Here is a 23,266-nt window from a genome sequence, read left to right as displayed (position 1 = left end):
CACACTAACACTCACTGTGTCCACACTAACACTCACTGTGTCCACACTAACACTCACTGTGTCCACACTAACACTCACTGTGTCCACACACTGTGTCCACACACTGTGTCCACACTAACACTCACTGTGTCCACACTAACACTCACTGTGTCCACACTAACACTCACTGTGTTCACACACTGTGTCCACACTAACACTCACTGTGTCCACACACTGGAGACACACTAACACTCACTGTGTCCACACACTGGGAACACACTGTAACACACCTAGCTGACACAGGACTTTCAGCTCTAGAACGTAGTAGAACAAATGGGGTTTTCTTTGTCTTTCCCTTTTTAAAATAATTGAGTTATTTTCTTATCAGCTGAATGTTCTTTTCTTTCTCCCCGTTTCTGCCTGACAGCAGAAAATTTAATCTAGCTGTTTGCAGATAAAGTCACTCAAGCCCAGGAACTTCTGCGTCTCTTTTCCACTCTCTCTAGGATGACGGGTCACAGGAACAAGGGGTGGCTGGCATGGTTCTTGGTTTCACTGCACATGAGAGTCAGTGTCTGTCCTGCTGAAATGTGCTGTTAGACTCTGACTTTGTCCTGGTAACCACTGATGCAGTGTGCACGGCAGGTCTGGAAATAGTGGTCATTTCTCAGTTTGTGGTTGCGTAGCTGGAGAAATTGGTGAGCAGTGCGGGTCACTGGAGTGTCCTGGTGGCCTGAGCGTGCCTGTTGGGGTTCTCTTGACTGACGCTCTCTGGGTGGGACCCTAGACTCTCTAAGCCGAGAAGTGGAATTGGGGGTAATCCAGACTGCAGATGCCGTGTGACCAGTGCCTGCAGCTGCCTGGCCGTGAGTTGTGCACAGCGGTGCTTGGTGCTTGGATTCTGAGCCAGAGTCACGCCTCCTTCCTGAAGTTGCCTTTGAGTTTCTCCTCACAGCCGCTCTGCGCAGAGGCTTGGCGGGGCCTGCCTCTGTCTCAGGCTTGCTCCCTTCTCTCTCCCTCTGCTTCTCCTTCTGCTTCACTGTCTTCCTAAACGCTGTCGAGAACTCGTGTTCTGCGAGTACTTCTGCTGAAGAACTAAACCGCATGTCTAATGCGTAGACCTAAGGGGTCTCTCAAGGCCACCAAGGTCCTTATTGCCAAACTTGCTTGTGTTACTCTCATAACCAACAGCGGTGGCATTTATCAACATCTGTGAGAGGGCTTGCCAACTGTGGTGTGCATATGCTAATGGTTTGGCAGCACTTTGGGAAATAGGAATTGGGGTTGCTCTGTAAAGCATGAGCCCTTTAGGGATTTGTTAAGCTCTCAGTACCTGGACACCATGGAGAAAGAGCAGGGTCGTGTGTGCAGAGAAAGGACTCTGTGACCCTGTGTGCCCAGCCGATGTCCTCTGTTCAAAGACTGTCGCTTCTTCTGTTTACCAGAAGAGAAGTGCAGTCCATTGTTGGCACATTAGAGAGAGATGGGTGACTTTTTTGTGTGTGTGTGTGTGTGTGTGTATAAGTAAACTTCATAGTTAGCCCACAGGTGCTGGTTTGAAAATCAAACCACTTTTTAAAAGATAGTGTGGATTTTGAATTAAGATTTAAAATTTATGAATATAACATAATGTTTTATTGAGCGTTAATGCTATTTTCTTTGTAAATGCAGTCACTCACGAATGAACTAGATAACATTTTTGGCATTTAATAGGTTTGTTTCACTTTAATTTGTGAGCATAAAAAGTTGATTAGCACCACGTCGAGCTTATTAATTACAAAATAATGATAGTTAGTGATTTGAAAATTAGTCAGACAAAAAAGTCTTCCAAAAGAGAACTATCTTTGTAATTAGAAATATCTAATCATCTCAAATGCAGCTTTTTAAGAAACTTCCTTTGGAGTAAAATATTTCAGAAATATTTCCGTGCTGAGTGAATGTGCGAGGCTACTGTTAGGAGAACCTCTCTTTCATTTCATCCAGTGAGGCACGCTTTAATTTTGTATGAAGGACCAATTTTAATTATTCGTCACACTGGTATTTGGGCCAGGGTCTTGTAGATCCAGAAGGTGTCACAGATGCAAGGCTGGTGACAGCCCCTGTGAACAGAACACACATGGCCAGATTGCTCAGTTACGGTGACCCGGGTGATGCTGTGGATTAGAGTCACGCACACTGAAGAGCCCGCACCTACACAAATGCTCTGCTAAGGGCTCTTGACTGCCTACGACTGCAGTAGCTGTGGGGAGTTGGCATGTTGCAGGTCTAGAACTGATTATCTTGGGCTGTGTTTGGCTCCCTTGCTCTCCATTCATTGCCTTCTGTGTCTGACCTACCCCCGTGACTGTGAGGAAGACCTTTGGGGTGTGATAGCCTAGCAGACCCCCAGCATCCAGCAACCCTGGAGCTAGGAGATCGCCCACCTCACCGTAACCCACTCACCTGCTGCTTCCCCTAGTGGGAACCTCCAGGACTGACTGTCCCGGTGCAACGTGGAGTTTGGGTGACCCAGGACTTGGTCAGCTGCGTTTGGCTCCACGATAAACCGTCTTCCAGCAAGGACATCCAGGACCACGCAGAGAAACCCTGTCTCGGAAAACCAGAGCCAAGTAAACAGCTAGAATTTCAAGCCTAATGTACTTAAAGATTTTGTAGAACAAAAGGCACTCCTGTTTTTATTAAAGTTGTAAAGATTTGAGGAATAAGAGTACTTGATATTAATGAAGACAGAGTAGACCTCTTCCCCTTCCCTCCCTCCCTCCCTCCCTCCCTCCCTCCCTCCCTCCCTCCCTCCCTCCCTCCCTCCCTCCCTCCCTCCCTTCCTCTCCCCCTCCCGTACTAATAACTTAGAGCTGCCTTTGAGTTCCCTCGTAGTTCACCCTGAAATGTCTCGTTTGTGTCTTCCACCCCCCTCCTTTGTACAATAGATGATCATCACCACCACCTCCTCCTCCTGTTTCCCCTCCTCCTCTTCCTGTTCCCCTCCTCTTCCTCCTCCTCCTGTTTTTCCTCCTCCTCTTCCTGTTTTTCCTCCTCTTCCTGTTTTTCCTCCTCCTCTTCCTGTTTCCCCTCCTCTTCTTCCTGTTTCTCCTCCTCCTCCTCTTCTCCTCCTCCTTCCCCTCCTGCCATTCCTACCCCACTCTTGTCATCTTCACTATCAGAAAATAAACATTGCCATTAAAGAAGTCTCATTTACATATAAATGAGCTGAGGCTCAGAGTCATTTAGTAACCTGCTTGAGGTCTTATAAATGGCAAAGTCAGAATTTGGGTCTGGGTCATGTGACTCCAGTCAATATTCTCGACTGTGTATGCAATGCTCCCTCCTTACTAACACTTAAAATTGATTTCAAAGACGTTTTCCCCTTAGAAAGTTTGACAGTTGTGAATTGTAAGCAGTTGTAATTGCTGTGCCAGTTAGCTGAAAGCAGACTTTTGAAGAACTAATCTCCACAGAACTCTGTGCTCTGCAGCCGACGAGGATTGATTTGTCTGAAAGCTTGGCCACGCAGTCACTCTAGAAAGACCTGGATCTGATGGCCTCCTCCACCTTGATAGTGCTGGACTCCAGCGACCTGGAGACAAACAGACCCTGAAGGGCTGTGTGTGAAAAGAGTCGTAGGAGAAGGGGCCAAAGACTCGGTCAGGGATGGCACGGAAGGCCTTGCTCACGCAGGGTTTACCTGTAGGTGACTCACGGGGACTCAGGTTACCCAGTTCCCCTGGTCCAGGCGTCAATGTTCCGTTACGATAGTTGAGTGACCGTTGGGATTTCACAGACTTTTGTGAGCTACCCAGACAGCTCACCCAATGCTCTTTCCATAAAACCGACTGTAAAGAGAATGCTTAAGTGGTGACTCCGTGACTGTGGCAGAGTGCTTGTCCTGATTTCCCCACAGCTGTGTGCATTGTTACAGCAAGGGGATGTCCAAGTTGTCGGAAAATATGAATGTCAGAGATCTTGGGTTACTAATTCACCTGGGTGGATCCTAGATATTTGAAAATTAGTCACACACAGCTAAAACACTAAGTAACAAAAAACAGCCAGAGAAGTACACATTTCTTCCACAAGTCACTTAAAAAGTTTGTCACACGTAGAAAGCAAACATCCTACTGAGTATTAGCCGTTTGACCATGCGCATTGCTTTGAATATTACTCGGTCATAATTACTTCCCTCCCTCATATCATAGCTCCATTATTTTAGTCACGGACAAAAGGCTTTCCCAACGGAATGTTTTCTGCTGCTTCTCAGAGAATATACATAATTTTAAAATGTTTTTAGATACAATAAAGGCTTATCAAAATGTTCCATAATTTAATTTTATTAATAGAAACCATGGTGCAATCATGGTAGTAGTTATAAATTGACTTTTGACCTTTTAGCAGTCAGTTATAACTTCATGAATATGCCAAGTAGGAGGAATATTTTCCTTTTCTTCACTTCATTTTACCAAAGTGCATCACCTATCAGAGAAGCCCAGTGCTGTTTCTATCTGAGGTGTGTGTGCTCTGGAGGGGTGTTCTTGGCTGGTGAGCAATGTGTACATCTGTGTTGAGTTAGTGGCACTGACAGGGAGAGGCCGTTGTCTGCCTCCAGCAAACGCTACTTCACCAGCTGAAGAATGTCGAAAAGTCCGGTAAAGAAAATGGGCCCAAACCACAGGTGCCTGCCTTCTGCTTCCCAGGGGAAGGTTTTAATCTGCAGTCAATTCGGCAGTGGTCACCAAAGGGAAAACACCAATGCATTGGTGCTTTTAGCGGTTGCTTTCATTGTTGCTTGTCCATCTTAGGGAACTTGACCCCACCAAATTCACCAAAGATTGTTGTTGAAGCATTGGAAAGAGAACACAAGCTATAAGGACTGCCCTCTTGTGTGAGCAGAACCCAAGTCCTGAATGCAGTGAAACAAGCTCCCCCTAGTCACGCCCTGTGTGTGTGAGCAGAGCCCAAGTCCTTAGATGCAGTGAAACAAGCTCCCCCTAGTCACGCCCTGTGTGTGTGTGTGAGCAGAACCCAAGTCCTGAATGCAGTGAAACAAGCTCCCCCTAGTCACGCCTGTGTGTGTGTGAGCAGAAACCAAGTCCTTAGATGCAGTGAAACAAGCTCCCCCTAGTCACGCCTGTGTGTGTGTGAGCAGAAACCAAGTCCTTAGATGCAGTGAAACACAGCTCCCCCTAGTCATGCCCTGTGCTTGCCACATGTGAAGTAAGTTGCTGGGGCGTGTCTCTGTCACCTGACTGGCCTGAGATGGAGTGAGTATTCTTCCTAGTAAAAGCTGAGGTTGTCATTGATGGTAAAACCAGCTGACCTGTGTGTGCAGAGAGCCCTGTTTTGCATGAAAAGGGCAGTGTCGTTGGTTACAGATATTTGGCGGTCAGGATTTGCTTGCCTTTCATTGTACCAATCACATTGGGGCGAATATGTTGCTACTTTTCAGTCACCTCTGGCCAGCATTTCTGGTCATTTTTTGAGAAGCCTCGTTTTTCCTGTGAGGATCATTTCGCTCTACATTACGACACTTTGTCTGACCTGGGGTTTTTTAGTCTTCCTGTTTATATCTGCCAGTGCTTGAAATTTCCTAGGACAAAATGATGCCCACATTGTTAATTTCATACAACTGGTGGGCTTCTGGTGTAAGATGTGCCAATAGGCAGCTTAATCTTATGAAGTACATGCATCTGTTTTTAGGTAGTTATTCAGCCTATGACATTGCTAGAGATGTGTGATAATTATAAATGGATAGATTAGGTGCTAATTAATTTTCCCCCTTCTGCTAAATAGCACTATGTAATATAATTAGAAATTGTAAAGCTTGGGGTAGAGCTTATTTGAGATGTTGTATCTTAGAGCTTTCACACTGTGAAGTATACGTTCCTGGCCATGCTGGCTGATACAGTAAAGTCATAGCTGTGGTCTACCGTGAATCTTACCCGACACGTTCAGCCACCCCTGAAATAGGAAGTCCGTGTGGGAGCATTGTTGCATTTGTCCCCACAGAGACCGTGGTCCCTGGGAAGCATCACTATGAATGTGGGCAAAGTAATTATAATATTTGTTTTTATTGTAAAGATATGCTAAACACTTTCATAATGACTGCTGTGACTAACAGTTACTACTTTTATTAAAAATGCTTTGTTGAACTTTATTTGAAAAGGCGTTCAGTCTGTGATCGTTTCTTGATGCAAGCAAATAGAGTTCCAAAAAATTAATTTGGCTGAAATTAAATTGTTTCTCCCATGAATGGCTTCATTTGCGCACAGAGGGAGGCTGTGTGATTTGTTCTGCCGACTGTGTCTCAGAGAGAACACACCAGGACTCAGACACGAAAACTTGAAAGTGTTGTGAGGATCTCCTGGGAGACCCACAGTGAAGAAGTTATAAAACGTCCGCCTAAAACCCAGAATTTGGAATTTAACTGTGTTTAAACAAGAGAGTGGCAGAAGCCATGACAGCACCTTAAGATTTGTCTCCTCAGCTAGTTACCGCTCAGAGCTCTCCAGCCGGCTGCAAGCTTTACTTGTGATGCGTACCGAGGTTTCTGTGGTATGCTTAGCATTTGTTTTTGTTGTTGTTTTGTTTTGTTTTTTGTTTCTTTCTGGGGAAATGAGTTGTAGTAATTTACACCATTGACCTTTTTTTACCAACGTAAGAAAATGTCTTCATGGATGATCTAATAGTGTGTACCATGCTGTCCCTCCCCATGGGCTGCTCCAGTCTGTCCTTGGCTGACTTAGAGCGTCACGTCTGCATTAGGAGAGCCCTCTCCTTCGTCTGCAGCTTTGCTGGAGACTCCTCTTCTATTTAATTGGAAACTGTCTCTTGTCCGTTCTGTCCCTTGCTGTAGTTGTGTCATAAGCATGCAGACCTGGTCCTGCCCCACCTGCAGCTGTGTGCAGGGGAACGCTCGTTACCATGGTGCTCAACCAGCAGACCTTTGGGGTGAGCCGCAGTTAGGTGCAGATGGAAGTTTGCTAACTAATGGCTTGTCATGTTGGGTGACATGTCATGTTCCTGCCTCTAGTCTTTTCTTTAAGTCTGTAAAGTGACGTTAAATGAGAATGGGTACAAGATAACTTATAGAGAGCGCCGAGCACGTGCTCGACACAGCACACACGGGTCCTGGACTGGCGTGGGTGCCTTTTCTTCCCTCTCGTAACAAAATGTGCATTGTCAGGCTGTACGCTGGACGAGCTACGACGCGGATGCTGTGAGTCTCTGAGCAGCTGCCCAGGTAGTGAGAGAGACTAGGCCAGCCCTCACCCCCGTCGCCCATTTTGATGGGCCCGGGATTGCTATGCCTGCTAGGGGTCAGAGTGAAATAGAGGATGTTGTGCAGGTTTCTCGGGGGATGTCAGCATCAGATTCTTTCAGCTCCTTCTTGCGGGAAAGAAGCAGTTGCAGCCGCTCCTTGTGAGGGCTGTTATGAAGGAATGTCGCTTCTTCCTGCAGTTCACTGGCTGGTCTGGCCCACGCATTGTTTCCTTCAGGGATCCCATCTGGCTATACCCGCGGCCTAACCAGTGCCTGGTGTGTGGTAGAAACTCAGACCGGATTTAGTAAATGGAGGTTGAAATAGTAAACCATTGGTGAGGCATCTGATTGCTAAACTACGTGTAGTCCCAGCATTGATCTCACAGAATGCTTAAAGAGAACGTGTCATCGCTGTACTCACTTGTTCTGCTCTCCTGAGTCCCGGAGCCTGAGTCTTGTTTGTACAATGGTGACGTTCATGCTTCATTCACAGTGGTAGCTCTGCCTGTTGGTTGGAGTCAGTCACTGTGTCCACGTGTGAGCTTGCCGTATTGCTGTGAGTCTGTGCCCTGTTTGCTTTCCTTGTTTCTGTGCATTGGTTTGGATCGTGTCGTCTGCATTCCATCTGATTTCCACTGGGCTTCATCAGGGAAGCCGCCTCAGCGCCCTGGAACTTGGGCTATGCATATCGACATTATCACCGTCTACTTTATTGTGTGTGTGTGTGTGTGTGTGTGTGTGTGTGTGTGTGTGTGCGCGTGCGTGAGTGAGTGTGTGTCTATGTGTATGTGAGTGTGTGTCTCTGTGTGTGTGTCTATGTATGTGTATGTGTCTGTGTCTGTGTGTGTGTGTGTGTCTGTGTGTGTAGGCCAGAGGACAATATCAGATGTCATTTTCAGGAAGGCCATAATGGGAAATATTATTTCAGGGTGTGTGACTTTCGTTTATGCTGCATTTGTTTAACTCTGTGAAGCTGTGTTTACTGTGCCTGTCTAAAACACCGGATGGTCCTGATAGAACTGCACGGCCAATAGTGAGTGAGGCAAGAGAGAGGGATAGGCAGGGTTGGCAGGCAGAGAGAAGAAATCTAGGAGAGAAGAGGATCTGGGAACGAGAGGAAGGAGGAGGACATCAGGGACCAGCCACCTAGCTACCCAGCCACCCAGCTACACAGCCACCCAGCTACACAGCCAGACATGGAGTAAGAAGAAAGCAAAGGTACACAGGACTAGAGAAAGACAGCTGGGATAATTTAAGAAAAGCTGTCAAGAAGCAAGTCAAGGTAAGGCTGGGCATTCATAACTAAGAATAAGCCTCCATGTGTGACTTATTTGAGAGCTCGGTGGTGCACCCCTCAAAAAGCCAAAAGAGTAAAACATCGAACAAGAATGCCATCCACTTCTGAGACAGGTTCTGTTTGCCTGAATCCCCCCATAAGGCTAGCCTGGCCTGTCAGTGAGCCCCATGACTCTTCGTGTCTCTGCCTCCCCAGTGCTGTGATTACAAGCCCAAGCTTTGTGACATGGGTTCTGGGGCTTGAACTCAGGTCTGTGCCATACACGGCAAAGACACCATCAAGTCCCCATGCCCCCGAACCCCACAATCTGCTTAAATGATACTGTTGTGTGTGTTGGAGGAGGCTGTATTCCAGCTCCTTGTTCCTTGTGCTGTTCTGAGCTCTCCAACCTTTGATCAGTTCTGCTTTCAAACAGTTAATCATGTATTCTAGATGTTTAAAACAAGAGAATAGTGCTGTCTGTTTCACCCATTTCACTGTTGCCCCTCGACCACCTTAGCTGCAGTGTGGGTCTGGTCACGTTGGATTCCAAAGCTCAGCCCCAACGCCTCCTTTGCCTTCTTTCTGGAAGGTCCTCCCATCTGTCCACTCTCTCTAGAGTTCTAAGTTAACGGCTCTACTTTGTTTTCCACACTCTGACCATGTCTTTTCTCTTGGCTGGAAGTCAGTGGAACTTGGCCCACAGGTCTGGAATACGTGGTGGCCGGAGTTTGCCCACCTGCTTCCTGCTGCCTGTCCCTGTCCCCCATTTCCATCATTTCGATCCTGACGTCCTGGCGTGGGGTTTTCTCGATGGTAGGTTTGAAATTTGGAAGAACTTCAGCTGTTATTTTAGATCTTTTCCCCTGTACTTGGGGATAGGTGTGCAAGTGTGACTGTGTGCCTGTCTTGGGAATAGGTGTGCAGATGTGACTGTGTGCCTGTTATTTGGGAATAGGTGTGCAAATATGACTGTCACTTGGGAACAGGTGTGCAAGTGTGACTGTGTGCCTGTCACTTGGGAATAGGTGTGCAGATTTGTCTGTCACTTGGGAATAGGTGTGAAAATGTGACTGTCACTTGGGAATAGGTGTGCAGATGTGCCTGTCACTTGGGAATAGGTGTGCAGATGTGCCTGTCACTTGGGAATAGGTGTGAAAATGTGACTATGTGCCTGTCGCTTGGCTAGGTTCTTGAAAGTGTGCTGTTGCTTGGTATAGAATCTCAGCACTGTGCCTGTTTCTCGTCAGGCAGGCTCTCTCACCTCCCTTTGCCTAAGCGGCTTTGGGAATGATATGTGCTCTTCTCTTACTCTGATACCACCCCTCCGTCATGCAATTTGCTAGTTATGTGCAGTGTTTTCTCGTTTCATAGGATTTTAATGACAAAATTGTGTATATTTATTATATACAACATGCTTTAAAAACATGTACATCACAAACGCAATCTATATGTAGTCTTTTCATCAACAAAGTATAAATTCTTTTGAAAGTAAGTTACAGACAACAAATAAACAATCAAATGCAGACCCAGAGTGTATAAACTGTTCACATTGCTAAAGGCAGTGAGTTCTTATTCCTTTTCTCAAACGTTAAGGCTTATCAGGCACTTTTCCACAGACAAAACACTGACTGTAGCATCTTGGAAAGCAGTTTTTTCCCCTTTATTGAAAAATAGATTCTCTTTTCTCACATAATATATCTTTATTACAGTTCACCCTCCCTCCCAAATCTTCCCCTCTCCCCTCCCAGCCAGATCCACTCCCTTTCTGCGTCTCATTAGAAAAGAAACAGATAACAAGGTAAAATAAAAACCAGCACATCTGAATTGTACAAAAAACAAAATCGAAGGAAGAGAGCCCAGTGAGCTCTGCACACTGAGGAGCCCCATAAAAACACTAAGCTGGAAGCCATGATATATATGCAAAGGACTTACGGGGTAAAAGAGAGAAGGCGAATGTATCAATAAATATATACAAAATGAAAACAGTAAGCTTAAAGAAGCACACGAGGCAGAGCCCACAACTATGAGACAAGAAACCTTCAGGGGTGCCATTGAGTTCTCTGCTGTCGGCCACCTCCTGCCGGGCCCCCAGGGCTGTGTTTCCCAGTGAGGCTCCCTTGGGGAAAACTCAGTTTTCATCTGGACCAGGGCTGGGAACATGTGTCCACTGCTCCTTTCAGCTCTAGTGCAGAAGCGTGCAGGTCCTGTGCGTGCTCTGTGAGTTCGTGTGTGTGCTGGGCACGCTGGTTTAGAAGGCCTCGTTTCCCTGGTGTCCTCCATCGTCTCTGGCTCCTACCCTCTTTCTGCCTCCCTTCTTCAGCTTCCCTGATCCCCGAGGGGAGGGATTTGATGGGGACATCCCGTGTAGGGCCGAGTGTCCCAAGGTGTCTGCATATTGTGGGTCTCTGTGTTTGTTCCCGTCTGCTGCGGGAGGCAGCTTCCTTCATACTGATCTGTTTCCCTGTCTGCAGTGACCTAGGACTCCCAGGGAGGGCCAGCTGGGGTTGGGGGCTGCTTCCCTGACCAGAGTGCCACAGGCCTCGTTTTAGCTCTAGAAAGTCTTGTATGGGTCTTATTTGTGTGTTCTGTCTCTCTTCCCAGATGTTCATGTTTTCCTTTACGCCCAGCTTGAAGTATGTTTGCAGTTCCGCCTTCACGAATCCCTCCTCTCCTCACGACTGGTTTTCAGTGGTGTGGCGGCTGAATGGCAGTGACCCCCAAGGTCTCACACATTGGAATGCTTGGCTGTCAGGCAGTGGCACCACTTGACGGGATTAGGAGGCGTGGCCTTGTGGGAGGAAGTGTGACACTGGGGGTGGGCTTTGGGGTTTCAAAAGTGCAAGCCACACCCGGCGTCGCTCTCTCTGCCTGCTCCCTCGGCACCATGTCTGCCTGTGTGTTACTGTGTTCCCCGCAGTGAGGGTGAGGTCACGGAGTCTCTGCACAGCAGGGGAGTGTAGAGTGTAGTCTTCCTTGCCAGCTATCTGGGCCCTGCTGTGCTGTCTGAATCCCCAAATAACACACAGGACGCTGTATTAATTATGAAGTTGTTGGCCGTTTGCTTGGTTTCTTACTGGCTATCTCTGACTTAAGTACTTAACCCATAATTGTAAATCTAAGTATTTCTCTTACCGAAGAAAAGGGTCCAGTCCTCTTGCTCTGGTGGTCTACATGGTGTCTCCGTGTCTCTTTCCCAGAATCCTCCTTGACTCCTAGTCCCACCTATCTTGCTTCCCTATTGGCCAACAGTGCTTATTCAACAACCAATAAGAGACAGATTTACAGAATGACATCTCCCATCTTCTCCTCTTTTCTGTCTAAATAAAAAGAAAGGTTTTAACTTTAACATAGTCAAATTATATATAACATCAACAGTTATCAAGTAAGAACTATAGTTACAGTATTTTGTCCATTAACATTTAGTAAGATTTAAAGAAAATATCATCTGTCCTATCTTTGTGAGTCTAAAGTCTTATATGTAACTTATCTTTTATCATAACTAAGGAAAAATATGATTATAACTATCTGCCTTCAACTTCCATCAAAGACTACAGAAGGATAATATATAAACACTAGAATTTACAGAGACATCTTGCTACCTGGACAGTCATCAGAAGTTCCTCTGTAACGTTGGGCATCCATCTTCAGCCCATAGGCCACAGCGTGTCTGGAAGACTTCTCAGCATAGCAGGAAATTTCAAAATGTCCATCTGCATTGGAAGTCTGTCATTCATTTTTCTGGCAGACTCTTCCATGAAGAGGAACCCTTTAAGACTGTCCAAATTCAGTAGTGGCTTTTCTGTGGGCCTGCATGTCCCGATTATACAGCAATAGTCAAACAGTCTAGACAAGAGCAGTTTCTTGCCCAAATGACTAATCTTGCCATGTTGAAAGCAAACTCCATAATGAGTTTCTTTGTTGCCCAGCTTCCTCTTAGATATAATTGGTGCTGCCAGGAGCAGACATTTCTCACTATCAAGAAAAACCCTAAACCATTTTAAATGCCATTTTCTGAAGGTCTTTGAAATATATCTCAAATATATCTCTATATCTAGAAAACCTAACTAACCTAACTATAAATTCTACTATAAGTAACTATCTATAGTCTGTATTTAATTATGCATTATGTTTTAAAAGATCAGTATAAGCGCAATACTTAATCAAGAGGAGAAATATACACATCACAAAATTGACCTTGAATTTGTATCAATAAATGAAAAGCCATACCAATACAAAGTATTCATTTCCATACCATAATCCCCTTTTACCTTTAAAAAGAGATTGGTTGTGATCATTAATTACAAGCAACCCCATTCAAGTGAAAACAAAGATATATAAACAATGTTGGGAATTTGGACGTTGTTCATTCCAAACTGCTTCCTGCTGATAGGGGGCACTGTCCATACCATGGGGATCATGACAAAACTCAGAAACCTTGGCCAAGTCCTTGTTTTTTGTAGTCCTTAAGGCTGAATCATCTCAGCTGTTTCAGATGCTGGATTACCCGGGACATTGCTTCTGGGGGGTCTTGCTTCATCAAACCACAGAAGCCTGGAAGGAATCCACAGCTTTCCATTTTCTGTGGAAACATCAACAAAAACTCTTTTCCCAAGTAACCTGTCCTTATATTTAAAGTTAGAAGTCAAAGCATTTTGAAATATATAAGTTAGATTAATTCAGCAGCATTTATAATCAAGTATCTTTCAGCAGTTGTTCCTTCCTTAGCCACTGAACAACTGAAAAACACATTAGTATACAGTATCCAGACTTTCTGTGTATTTTCCATCTTTACGTGGCTTATATTACTCCATTTTTTTTTTTACTTTTATTTATTTTTCTCTGAGACCCAGTATCTCTTTGGAAATCTACCTGCCTCTGCCTCTGGAGTGCTGGGATTAAAGGCGTGTGCCACTATACCCAGCTATTCTCTGTGTTTGTGTTTTTCTCCTCAGTGCTGGGATTAAAGGCATGTCCCACTGCAACCAGCTACTTTATTTTTATTTTTTCCAATATCTTATTTCTTTTACTCTCCAAGTCTACCTATATTTTTCTTCATCTGAATCTGACTTTACTCTAAAACTTTGATTTTTCTGGCCAGGTGTCTTATATAGGCTACAGAACATTGTTAAAATTAAAGTGGAAACAGCCGCTGGCTTTCCAACATGGCAGGCCTAAGCTTGACCCCAGCTCACCGCCTCAGTCTATGCTGACATCCAGCAGCATGTTGCTGGCTTGGAGATATGGTCACTGCCACTGCCAGATGCTTGTGCACACCATTCAATTGTTAATAGAGCCTCTTAAAAGAACCTTGCTTTTTTTTTTTTTTTTTTTTTTGCTTATGCTGAGTCAGAAAGACTCCCTTAAGCTTGCCACGTGAGTCTTTGCTTGTCTCTAGCAAAACAGAGCCTACCTGAGAAAAATGCTATCAAGAAGCCATGCTTCTCTCTGTTCTTTTGTTTGTAAAATCCCTTTTAAGCTTTTGTCATTCTATGTGGAAATTCAATCTCACTCATGACAACCATATGTATAGTGTAGTTTTTTCCTTGCCAGTCACCTGGGCCCTGCCACGTTGTCTGAACCCCCAAATAACACGCAGGATGCTATATTAATTATGAAGCTGTTGGCCATTTGCGTGGTTTCTTACTGGCTATCTCTGACTTAAGTATTTACTCTATAATTGTTAATCTAAGTATTTCTCTTACAGGAGAAAAGGGTCTGGACCTCTTACTCTGTGGTCTACATGGTGTCTCCGTGTCTCTTTCCCAGAATCCTCCTTGACTCCTAGTCCCACCTATCTTGCTTCCCTATTGGCCAACAGTGCTTTATTCAACAATAAGAGACAGACTTACAGAATGACATCTCCCATCAGGGGAGCGCTGACTAAGACCCTTGGACATGATACTTGAGTGTGGTCTCAGAGAGTACATAGGAGTGAAAAATACCAAGAGTCACAGTGGAATATTTTATTTTATTTTTATGTATTTTTTTACAAAGTAATTATTGTCTGAGAGAGTAGGTATCAAACTAGATAGTTCTATTTCCTATCAGTATGTTTTTTCTGCAAATGTGTCCATTAATTTTGAATTGCTCTGTAACAAACAGAAGTCTACATGGATTTGCAGTCATCATTACCTCACATTTTCCGGGAGTCTTCAGCTGGCTCAGCACCTTTAGTCAGGGTAACCGCCACTGATGCGTCCCGAGGCCCTGGGTCATCTTCCATGTGTCCCGTGAAGGAGTCGGCCTGGCTTGTCTAGAGGTCGTGTGCTCTTGGCTGCTGTCCCCTGTCTGTTCTGCAGTGTGGCTTTGACTCTCCAACACCCAGGACGTACCCTGGCTGTCTCTGCCACATCTGTCTCCGACGTCTCTGTCTGACGTCTAGGCCATCTTGTAGGTCAGACGCTTCCTTCCCACTGGCGCACTACATCCCAGTGGCCTTCCTTTTGACTGGAAACCTTAAGTCACCCCTCGGAACTCTTCCCCCTGCCTCACAGTACAGCGCGTCACAGGGTTCTCTTCACAGGGTTCTCTTCACAGGGTTCTCTTCTCAGTACAGCTCTTCACAGGTCCATCCTTGCCCTACAGCCAGCTGCTCTACACAGCACGGGATCCATGGGGTTGTCTTACAAGTCTACACAGCGCGGGAGACATGGGGTTGTCTTACAAGTCCGCCTGCTGTGGTCATTCTTATGCTTTAGTATAATTTGAAGACTTTAATCTAGAGATGGTCAGTAGCTAAGAGCACTGGCTGCTTTTCTAGGGATCCAGGTTCAGTTCCTGGAACCCACATGGAGACTCACAGCAGTTGGCAACTCCAATCCCAGGGACTGTGGTACTGCATGTACACGGTGTACAGAGATGCATGCAGGCAAAACCCTCATACGTAAACAACATTTTAAAAAGGGAGTGTAAGTTAGGCTTTATGTAAAGGGTCTAGAGATGTTGGAAATACTAATAAACTATATTAAATAGATAGTAGAAGCCAATGATTTTCTGATAGATTGTTTTATAATTTTGTTTCTCTACAGTATTGCATAACTAACTCTCATTATTCTTAGAAAAGAATCACGGTGAAATTTTGGTAGTTTTCCCTTTGCTTAGCAATAAATATGTATAATTTCAAAAATCCTGTTTCTTTACATAAATTTAATACTTAGATCCGTACTCTCTTCAAGTGTTTTGAAGTTATATGGTAATGTTCTAGCGACACGAAACGGGGAGTGAATGCTATTCATAGTTCCAAGTGTCGTGTTGCTTAGCTGCCTAACCCTCTAATGTGAAATATTAGGCATTTTGATAATTGGTAGCCCTTAAGCTTCTGTGTGTTGGCTCCTGACACACAGTGGTTTTGTAAGCCATTCACCTTTGTATTACAGATGTTATTATGAGAGGTTAAACAAAAGAGAAGTGTATTTAACAGCAGTCTGTAGAATACCTTAGCTGTATAAAATCAGTCATTTTAGGAAACGCTTTAATGGACACGAATGAAATTATAAAAAATACTTTAATATGAGCTGGCTTCAAATACAGCTATCCTACAAAATGCAATAATTATACTGATCTTTCACTGCGCTGTAAGGAAAAATAATTGGCGGATGTCTAAAATGTCATGCATAGCTGTATTAAATAGCAGGGCTGTTATGCAGGAGCAGCGTTGACCACGCACTGAAGCTGCACTCTGCGCCATGCTCCTGTTGCGGCACCCATGGTTGCTGTCGGGTAGTGGCGCATGGTGAGTGGGGTGGTGTGGGGTGCTCCTGCCAGAGGGGACGGTGTGCAGGCTTCTCCTTTAGTCTTCTTCTCCGTCATGTGTGTGTGTGTGTGCGTGTGTCTGTATGAATGTGTGTGTGTCTGTGTGTGTGTGTGAGTGTCTGTGTATCTTTATGTGCATGTGAGTATGTGTCTGTGTGTCTGTATGAGTGTGTGTGTGTGTGTGTGTGTGTGTGTGTCTTTGTGTCTGTGTGTTTCATACCCATGGACATCAAGGCTGATGTCAAGAATCACCCTCCATTGCTTTTCTACCTTAGAGCTTGAAAATAGGTCAAGTCTAGCCAGCCAGCTGGCTCTGAGGGTCCATGTCTGTGCCATCAGAGGCTGGAGTTATAGCAGGCACACCCATCACCATCACTTGGGTTTCAGGGAATCCAGATTCCAGGCCTCACGTTCGCATGACGGGTGTTTTCACCACTGAGCCATTTCCCCAGCCAGGACACTCTTTTAACACAGTTTCCCCCGTGTATTCCCTTTGTTTGCCTCATATAAATTCACACTGACTATAATATACTTTGTGAAAGGACAGATAAATATGAGGTTAGCAGTATCCACCTGTAATCCTGCTTCTTCCAGAAAGGCAGAACAACGGCATTAGTATACTTCCCTCTTTTGAATATGAGCCATATTTCATGTTTAATTTTCATATTGTTTTAACTTCCATATTATGGGACAGGGATCTCTTACACGTAAAAACTGTATGCAGGCCTGTTGGTGACTGTGTACCGCATGGGCACGGTCTGCTTTGGTTGTTGCTGATGTTTGTTGAGGAGGTTAAACTGGAAATTGTGGAAACCTTTGTCAACTTCTGAGTTCCTTTACTATGGTTCCTAGAGGAAGAAGAAACATTTTTAAGGCGTACAGCTAAAGTTGACCTTGTTAATTAACATTTACTAGTTTAATTTTAAATAGCACAACATTTACATACCGTCTTTATGATGGGAAGTTTTCAAATGTGAATTAGCTCTTTATAGTTCTGTGAAAACTTTTATTCCCATCTCATTTATTGATAAACTCCATGCCTTGTGAATTTGGGTAAAGCTTCATGAGTTTCATTTCTTTTTCTGTCATAATTTTATTTGTAGACTTTGTAAAATTTGGATATTTCAGAAATTTATTTCCATTGTACACCTTTGTTTTCCTGTTTTCATTCATTGCACTGGGCTTATATATCTCTTTACATATTTTTCTATAGTTCATCTCCTTTGTCCTCTGTATCTATATTTAACTTTAAATCATTTACAGTATGTTTTGGTGTTTCTAGTGTTGAGTTGAAACAAATCTGACTTTTTGATACTAACCCAGTGTTGAATGCGTGAAAACAGTACTCCCTTGCCATTGATTTGTGGGAGTTATTCTAGCTATAAATTCTTTCTTTTACATTCAGGTAGCATTTATTATAGGAAGTTGTTACAATCATTGTATTTCATTAATATTAGAAATCTCTTTCTGTATAGCATATTCACTAAACTTGGTGATTAGAGCGAATGTCTGGAGAAGTGAGGTCAGCACTGACTGCAGGTCAGGTATCTGCTGGGGTCTTGGAACCCATCTCTCAGATAAGGGCAAGGGCGCTGTGGCAAACCTTAGCGTTAGCCACTGAGATTTGTGAAAATTACTATCCGGTACTTTCATGCATGAATACATACATTGTGTCTATGTTAAGGTACCTTCTACTCCATCTTCCCACCTCCTGTCTCCTGCAAATCTTGGTTGCATGTTTCTATCCTTTTATGCTCATCCTCCCGGTTTTGTGTCAACTCAGCATTATTGGGTAGCATTATCCATTCTTTTCCCCTTCCGAGCTTATCCCTTTCTGTAGAGTAAGTAATGCAGTTGTTTACCTGGCATCTCATGCTTTAGACATCCCTGTCTGCTATCTAAATGAAAATAAAATTGTTGTCTTACTGAAATGATTGGTGGCTACTGATTTTAAAAAGAATATGAACTTTTCACAGTAGTTATTAGAGATGAGTTATATACTCTGTTATATGTATCAATAGCCTCAAACGAAACTTTTCTTTTTCAGGAGTTGTATCTGTATTTGGCCAAGTGAGAATAGAATGATACTAGTGAAAACCTTAACAGTAGGTATTCTCATCACAGAAAAGTGAAATCATGTTGAGGAAAAACTATAGTTAATGCTCTACAATAATGGGAGCGACACTGGTGAACAGTCATCCACAAATGTCTAACTGGATTAACCACACTGTCAGTTTACTTTCCAAGAGAGGTCAAGAGCAGAGGTCTGGAAGATGTTTCTTTCTCCAGAAGGGGGCAGCATCTGACTGTCACTAATGGGTCCCCTTGCCTTCAGAAGGTCAGTAGAGAAGCATTAAAAAGGGACAACAGAGCAGGTGTTCTATGCTGGGACTTAAACACTGTCCATGAGGCAGGACATGCTGAGGCCTTGACTTTGTCATCTCACCCCTGACTAGTTTTTTACTCTAGGAATGTCTGTAATAACCTCGGTAGAGCTCCCCATGTCAGCGTCAGCTGTGACTCAGAGCTCCCCATGTCAGCGTCAGCCATGACCTCAGAGCTCACCGTGTCAGCGTCAGCAGTGACCTTGGTAGAGCTCACGTCAGAAGAGTTCATGTTGGCGTGAGATCAGTCAGTCCCCTGGGGCCCTTGCTATGTACACATCATTGTAGAACTGTGAAGCTGCAGGTGGATCAGTGGGAGTCTTTTCATTGTGACTTAAGAGTGGAGACTTTCTTTTCTCATTAACGTCACCTCAGTGGTTATATGTCATGGCTTTTGGTACATAGTAAACCACTCCACATGCCCTTCCCACGCCCTTCGTCCTGGCCTTAGCATCCACACAGCATGCAGCGACTCAACAGCTGGGCCCAGCCCCCCCTGTAGGCCTGGAGTTTAACACTCACAGACTGCGAAGGACTTGTGTTTCTTGGAGAAGCTAGCTGGATTGTGGTAGGATGCATCCTATGTTTCTGTACCTTTGCAGAGTGTGTGGTGAGGAGGCAGGAAAAGCTGCATTGCTTTACCTGCCCTCTTAAGCTGAGTCCAAGGTGCTTTTAATGAACAGCACATGTACCGAATGCATAATAAGTTAAAAAAAACACACACAACAGACCTGTCCCTGCAGATGGTGGCATCTGAAAGCTGAGGTTTGCTCATCTGTGTCATATTTTATGGTTCTTGTACAAATGCACACGCGTGCACACACACACACGCACACACACACACACACGAGTGTATAGATGAAGTCCCTCTCTCTCCCCGTGCCTCTCCCTCTCCCGCTGTAACTTCCATAGCTTCCCCTCGGGGAACTCTAGGCCTGCTTTCATTCTGGTCCCCTTGTCCACAGGCTGAAGGACCAGCAGGGCTGCAGCTCTCTGGGCTCACTTTCGGAAGAACACATCACAGCTGTCACGGGTGGTTGTTGAGTCTTTAGAGAAATGATGGTTGCTTACAAAGATGCTGTTTTCTCGTAAATTGCCTTAACTTTTGGCAACTGTTTCTGGCCCCGGAGCTTAAGATTTAAAACGAAGCCAGGGAAACCATATCATCAGAAGTGGCTTCCCCAGCTGCAGAAGTGGTTTGCTGCTAACTACTTGTTTCTCCAATCGTGTCGTGGAACTTACCTGGCTTGCTGGAAACACCCGCTGGACCCTTTCAGCACCAAAGCGCTAATCTGATGTATAGAAAGATTCTCTGGGTCCTACTGCCCTGGGGAGTTTACCCTGGTGCTGAATTTTGACAGTAGCTGTTTAGTTTTCCTAGGAGAGTAATGTGTGTCTGCACTGGTGTGCACACTTGTGTGTGCACCTGCATGTGCTTTCCAGTGCCCTGTGAACCAGGGGCTCCTGTTCACCGCAGGCTGTGTGCGGTACTCGGCTGTGCCGGGAGCTGTAACCGCTGGGCTGTGTGGAAGGGAATGACGGTCTTAGCCTTGTTGAGGCTCCCGTGAGCCTTACCAAGTACTTGATTGGCAGCAAAGGACTATGCTGGGCAGAGCAGCAGTCATGCTTAGTGAGCACATTAGTTTTTCTGTTACATCGCTATTGCCTAGGTTTAGCACAACTGCTTTATATTAATCACTCTAGACTTCTGATAGAAAAAATAGTTTCCCATGGTGTAAAGAGACCGTGACTTCTAAGAATTCTAATGTTTGAGTGGTCTGAGAACTGCTGCTCTTAAAATTTCATGTGAAGCCGGGCGGTGGTGGCGCATGCCTTTAATCCTAGCACTCGGGAGGCAGAGACAGGCGGATCTTTGTGAGTTCGAGGCCAGGCTGGACCGATAGCCTCCAAAACAATACAGAGAAACCCTGTCTCGAAAAACCAAAAAAAAAATTTTTTTTCATGTGATGCTGGAAGGCGGGGCCTTTGTCATCACCGTATTAACACAGGTGACCAAATCCATCGGGGAGTCTGTGCGTGTGTGTGTGTGCATGCGCGCGTGCACGCACATGTGTGAGGTGTGTGTGTGCGTGTGTAGTGTTGGGGACTGAACCCAGGACCTTGTCCATGTTAGGCAGGTGTTTAAACACCGTTACATCTCAAACTACCCATTATACATTTTTAGTAGAAAGTAAATAGGAAAACTGAAATTTTAAATTTGTTTAAAAATTAAAAATTTTTTAAAAATGTATTTCATTTGTTCTATACATTTGTTTCTGAGGCAAGATGTTAATATGCAGCCCAGGTTAGCCTGGAATTTGCTATGTAGCCAAGGCCAGCCTCAGATTCCTGCTTTTGCTTCCTGAGTGGTAGGAGCTGATACACACCACTATCGACAACTTTGGTTTAATACTCTTGGATCAGATGTTGGGGACCTTTCTGGAAGAAGACCATATGAGCAGACAAGGAAGGAAGTTGAAGTATACCAGTAAATTGTCATCAGTTCTCTTCGTGTTAAATATTTGATTTAAAATGCTTAAAACTTACCATGATCCAAATTAAAAAGCGTTTGTCATTTTAGTTCGATGAAATAATTTGTAGGTATCATTGTCCTGGCCAACATTAAGTTGACACATAAAGACTTAATGGTCACACGTCTCCAGTTACAGAGCTGTAACGCAGCTGTTGAAGACACAGTAAGGTGGAGGACGGCCCTTCCTAGCCAGGGTACCCATGGCACCGTGGGGTATGTTGCAGCGGGGATGAAAGTCACTCGAGGCCAGTGGCTCTCAACCTGCGGGGCTTGACCCCTTTGGAGGGGTCGAAACAACGCCTTCACCGGGGTTGCCAAAGGCCATCAGAAAACACATTGCATTGTGATTCATAACAGAAAAGCTGCAGCTAGGAAGTAGCAATGAAATGATTTTGTAGTTCGGGTCAGGCATTAGGAAGGTTGAGAACCCCGCTCTGGACAAAGGTGCACGTGACACAGCTGCGGACTGTGGCTTTGTGGTAGAGAAGAGGCGTCCAGTGGGCGCAGACAGGCTGGCCCTCAGCAGGCTGGCGCAGAGATGCCGTGAAGGTGACCGGAGGCAGGTGGAGGGATGGCGGACACAGGAGCCAGCTTTGCGAGAACTCAGAGGCAAGAGTGCTCAGCTGGTCAGTGAGTCTTGAGGAAGCTCTCCATGGTAAGGACATCCTCTGGCAGGGTAAGACATGACCAGGGTCACCTGCTGCCAGACAGCTGGCTGCTGCTGGTGGGGCGACAGCCGGAGTTTCCTCCGATGTCTTCATCCTCTGACTTGGTGTGGTGTGAGTGCCCCTGCCAGGATGAGACATAGAAAACCACTGAAGAGGTCAACAGCGGCAGGACCTTCCCCTGCCAAGTCAGCTGAGTGGGGCTGGTGGTGGCTGCACTGTGGTCAGGGCCGACCCTCCGAGGTCATTGGAGGTCTTTCCCTCTGGTGCTGTCCCAGTGTGCGCCCGTGGTCAAGCAGCACCCTCTTTTAATACCACCACTGCAGTCTCCTCCCATCGGCTCTCTTTCTCCAGCGCTGACCTCTTCACCTGTTGTTAATCGGCCACGTTATCCTTGCTTTGCAGAAACCGAAGCCAAAAGATTGGCACCCTCCTGGCGGCTTCATTCTGGGACTGTGGGCGCTCATCGTCATGATCTTCTTCAAGACCTACGGAATCAAGCATATGAAGTTCATCTTTTAGACCCAGGATGTAGGAGGAAGACCAGACAGAAGATGCAGCCCCGCATAAAAGCTTAGGTTCTTTACGTTTTTAAATGTGTTGCTTTGTGTAAATTTGGGAAAAAATTAGGAAAATTTTAATGAACTTTTGACTGTATCATTTAATATATTGTTAATGCACTTGTTTGTTTTATTGGCCATTACATGTGTTTTTCGTTGTGTGTGTGCATGTGTGTTACAGAAACCGTGGGACAGTGACATTGGAACATATTGATTCTTTTTGTCCTCTTTTCATTGTAAAAGTAAGAATTGTGCAGGTGTTAATTACCACTAAAGAGGTAACTTCTGTTAATATTCTGTTAATAGTTTTGTGTGTGTTCTCTTGGTCTTTTTATTTATGTACATATTTCCCCAAAGCCCAGCTCATACAGTGCATACCATTTCATAATCTCCTTGTTTTTACAACATATTGCTAACCTCTCCCCTCCTTGGATGTTCTTCAAGAATACTTTGTGAACCAGACATGGAGATTCTTAGCTGTAGTCTGAACTGCTCAGGAGGCTGAGCTGAGAAGATCGTTTGAACCCTCAGGGTTGAAGATCGGCCTGGGCAAGAAACAACAAACTAAAGTAAGAACAAAAACACACGAGGTCTGTGGGCACGTGGTATCCATGTGGTGACCCACAGCTGGTACCTGGTTTGCACGTGGGCATGTAGTATGCATGTGGTGACCCACAGCTGGGCCCTTACCTGGCTTCCAGTTTTCCTTTGGTCCCTTCTGGAGTGTGCTGCTGACCTTCAGCCAGTCCCAGAATTCTGCACATTGAATTGCAAGTGAAAATGAAAACAAAGCCTTCAGTTGCTGCCCATTTAGGACATTTGTGCCTTTGAGAATTTCTTTCATTAACTGCGCAGAGAAGCAT

At 45.0% G+C, this 23,266-nt stretch overlaps 1 protein-coding gene across 1 annotated transcript in view; it reads left to right on the top strand.

The window, feature by feature from the left end:
• The window catches only part of Pigk (phosphatidylinositol glycan anchor biosynthesis class K), a 74,420-nt gene extending 51,725 nt beyond the window's left edge, over window positions 1-22,695 (top strand). The window contains exon 11 of the mRNA XM_005083631.4: window positions 22,249-22,695. Within this exon, the coding sequence (XP_005083688.1) occupies window positions 22,249-22,365 (117 nt within the window). The 3' untranslated portion in view covers window positions 22,366-22,695. The remainder of the gene's footprint in view (window positions 1-22,248) is intronic.
• The last annotated feature ends 571 nt before the right edge of the window (window positions 22,696-23,266 follow it).

The sequence above is a fragment of the Mesocricetus auratus genome, unplaced genomic scaffold (genome assembly GCF_017639785.1).
Source record: "Mesocricetus auratus isolate SY011 unplaced genomic scaffold, BCM_Maur_2.0 Super-Scaffold_100009, whole genome shotgun sequence".
NCBI classification, from domain to species: domain Eukaryota; kingdom Metazoa; phylum Chordata; class Mammalia; order Rodentia; family Cricetidae; genus Mesocricetus; species Mesocricetus auratus.
The sequence above is the reverse complement of the archived record's forward strand: the minus strand, read 5'-3'. Positions and strand labels throughout refer to the sequence as shown.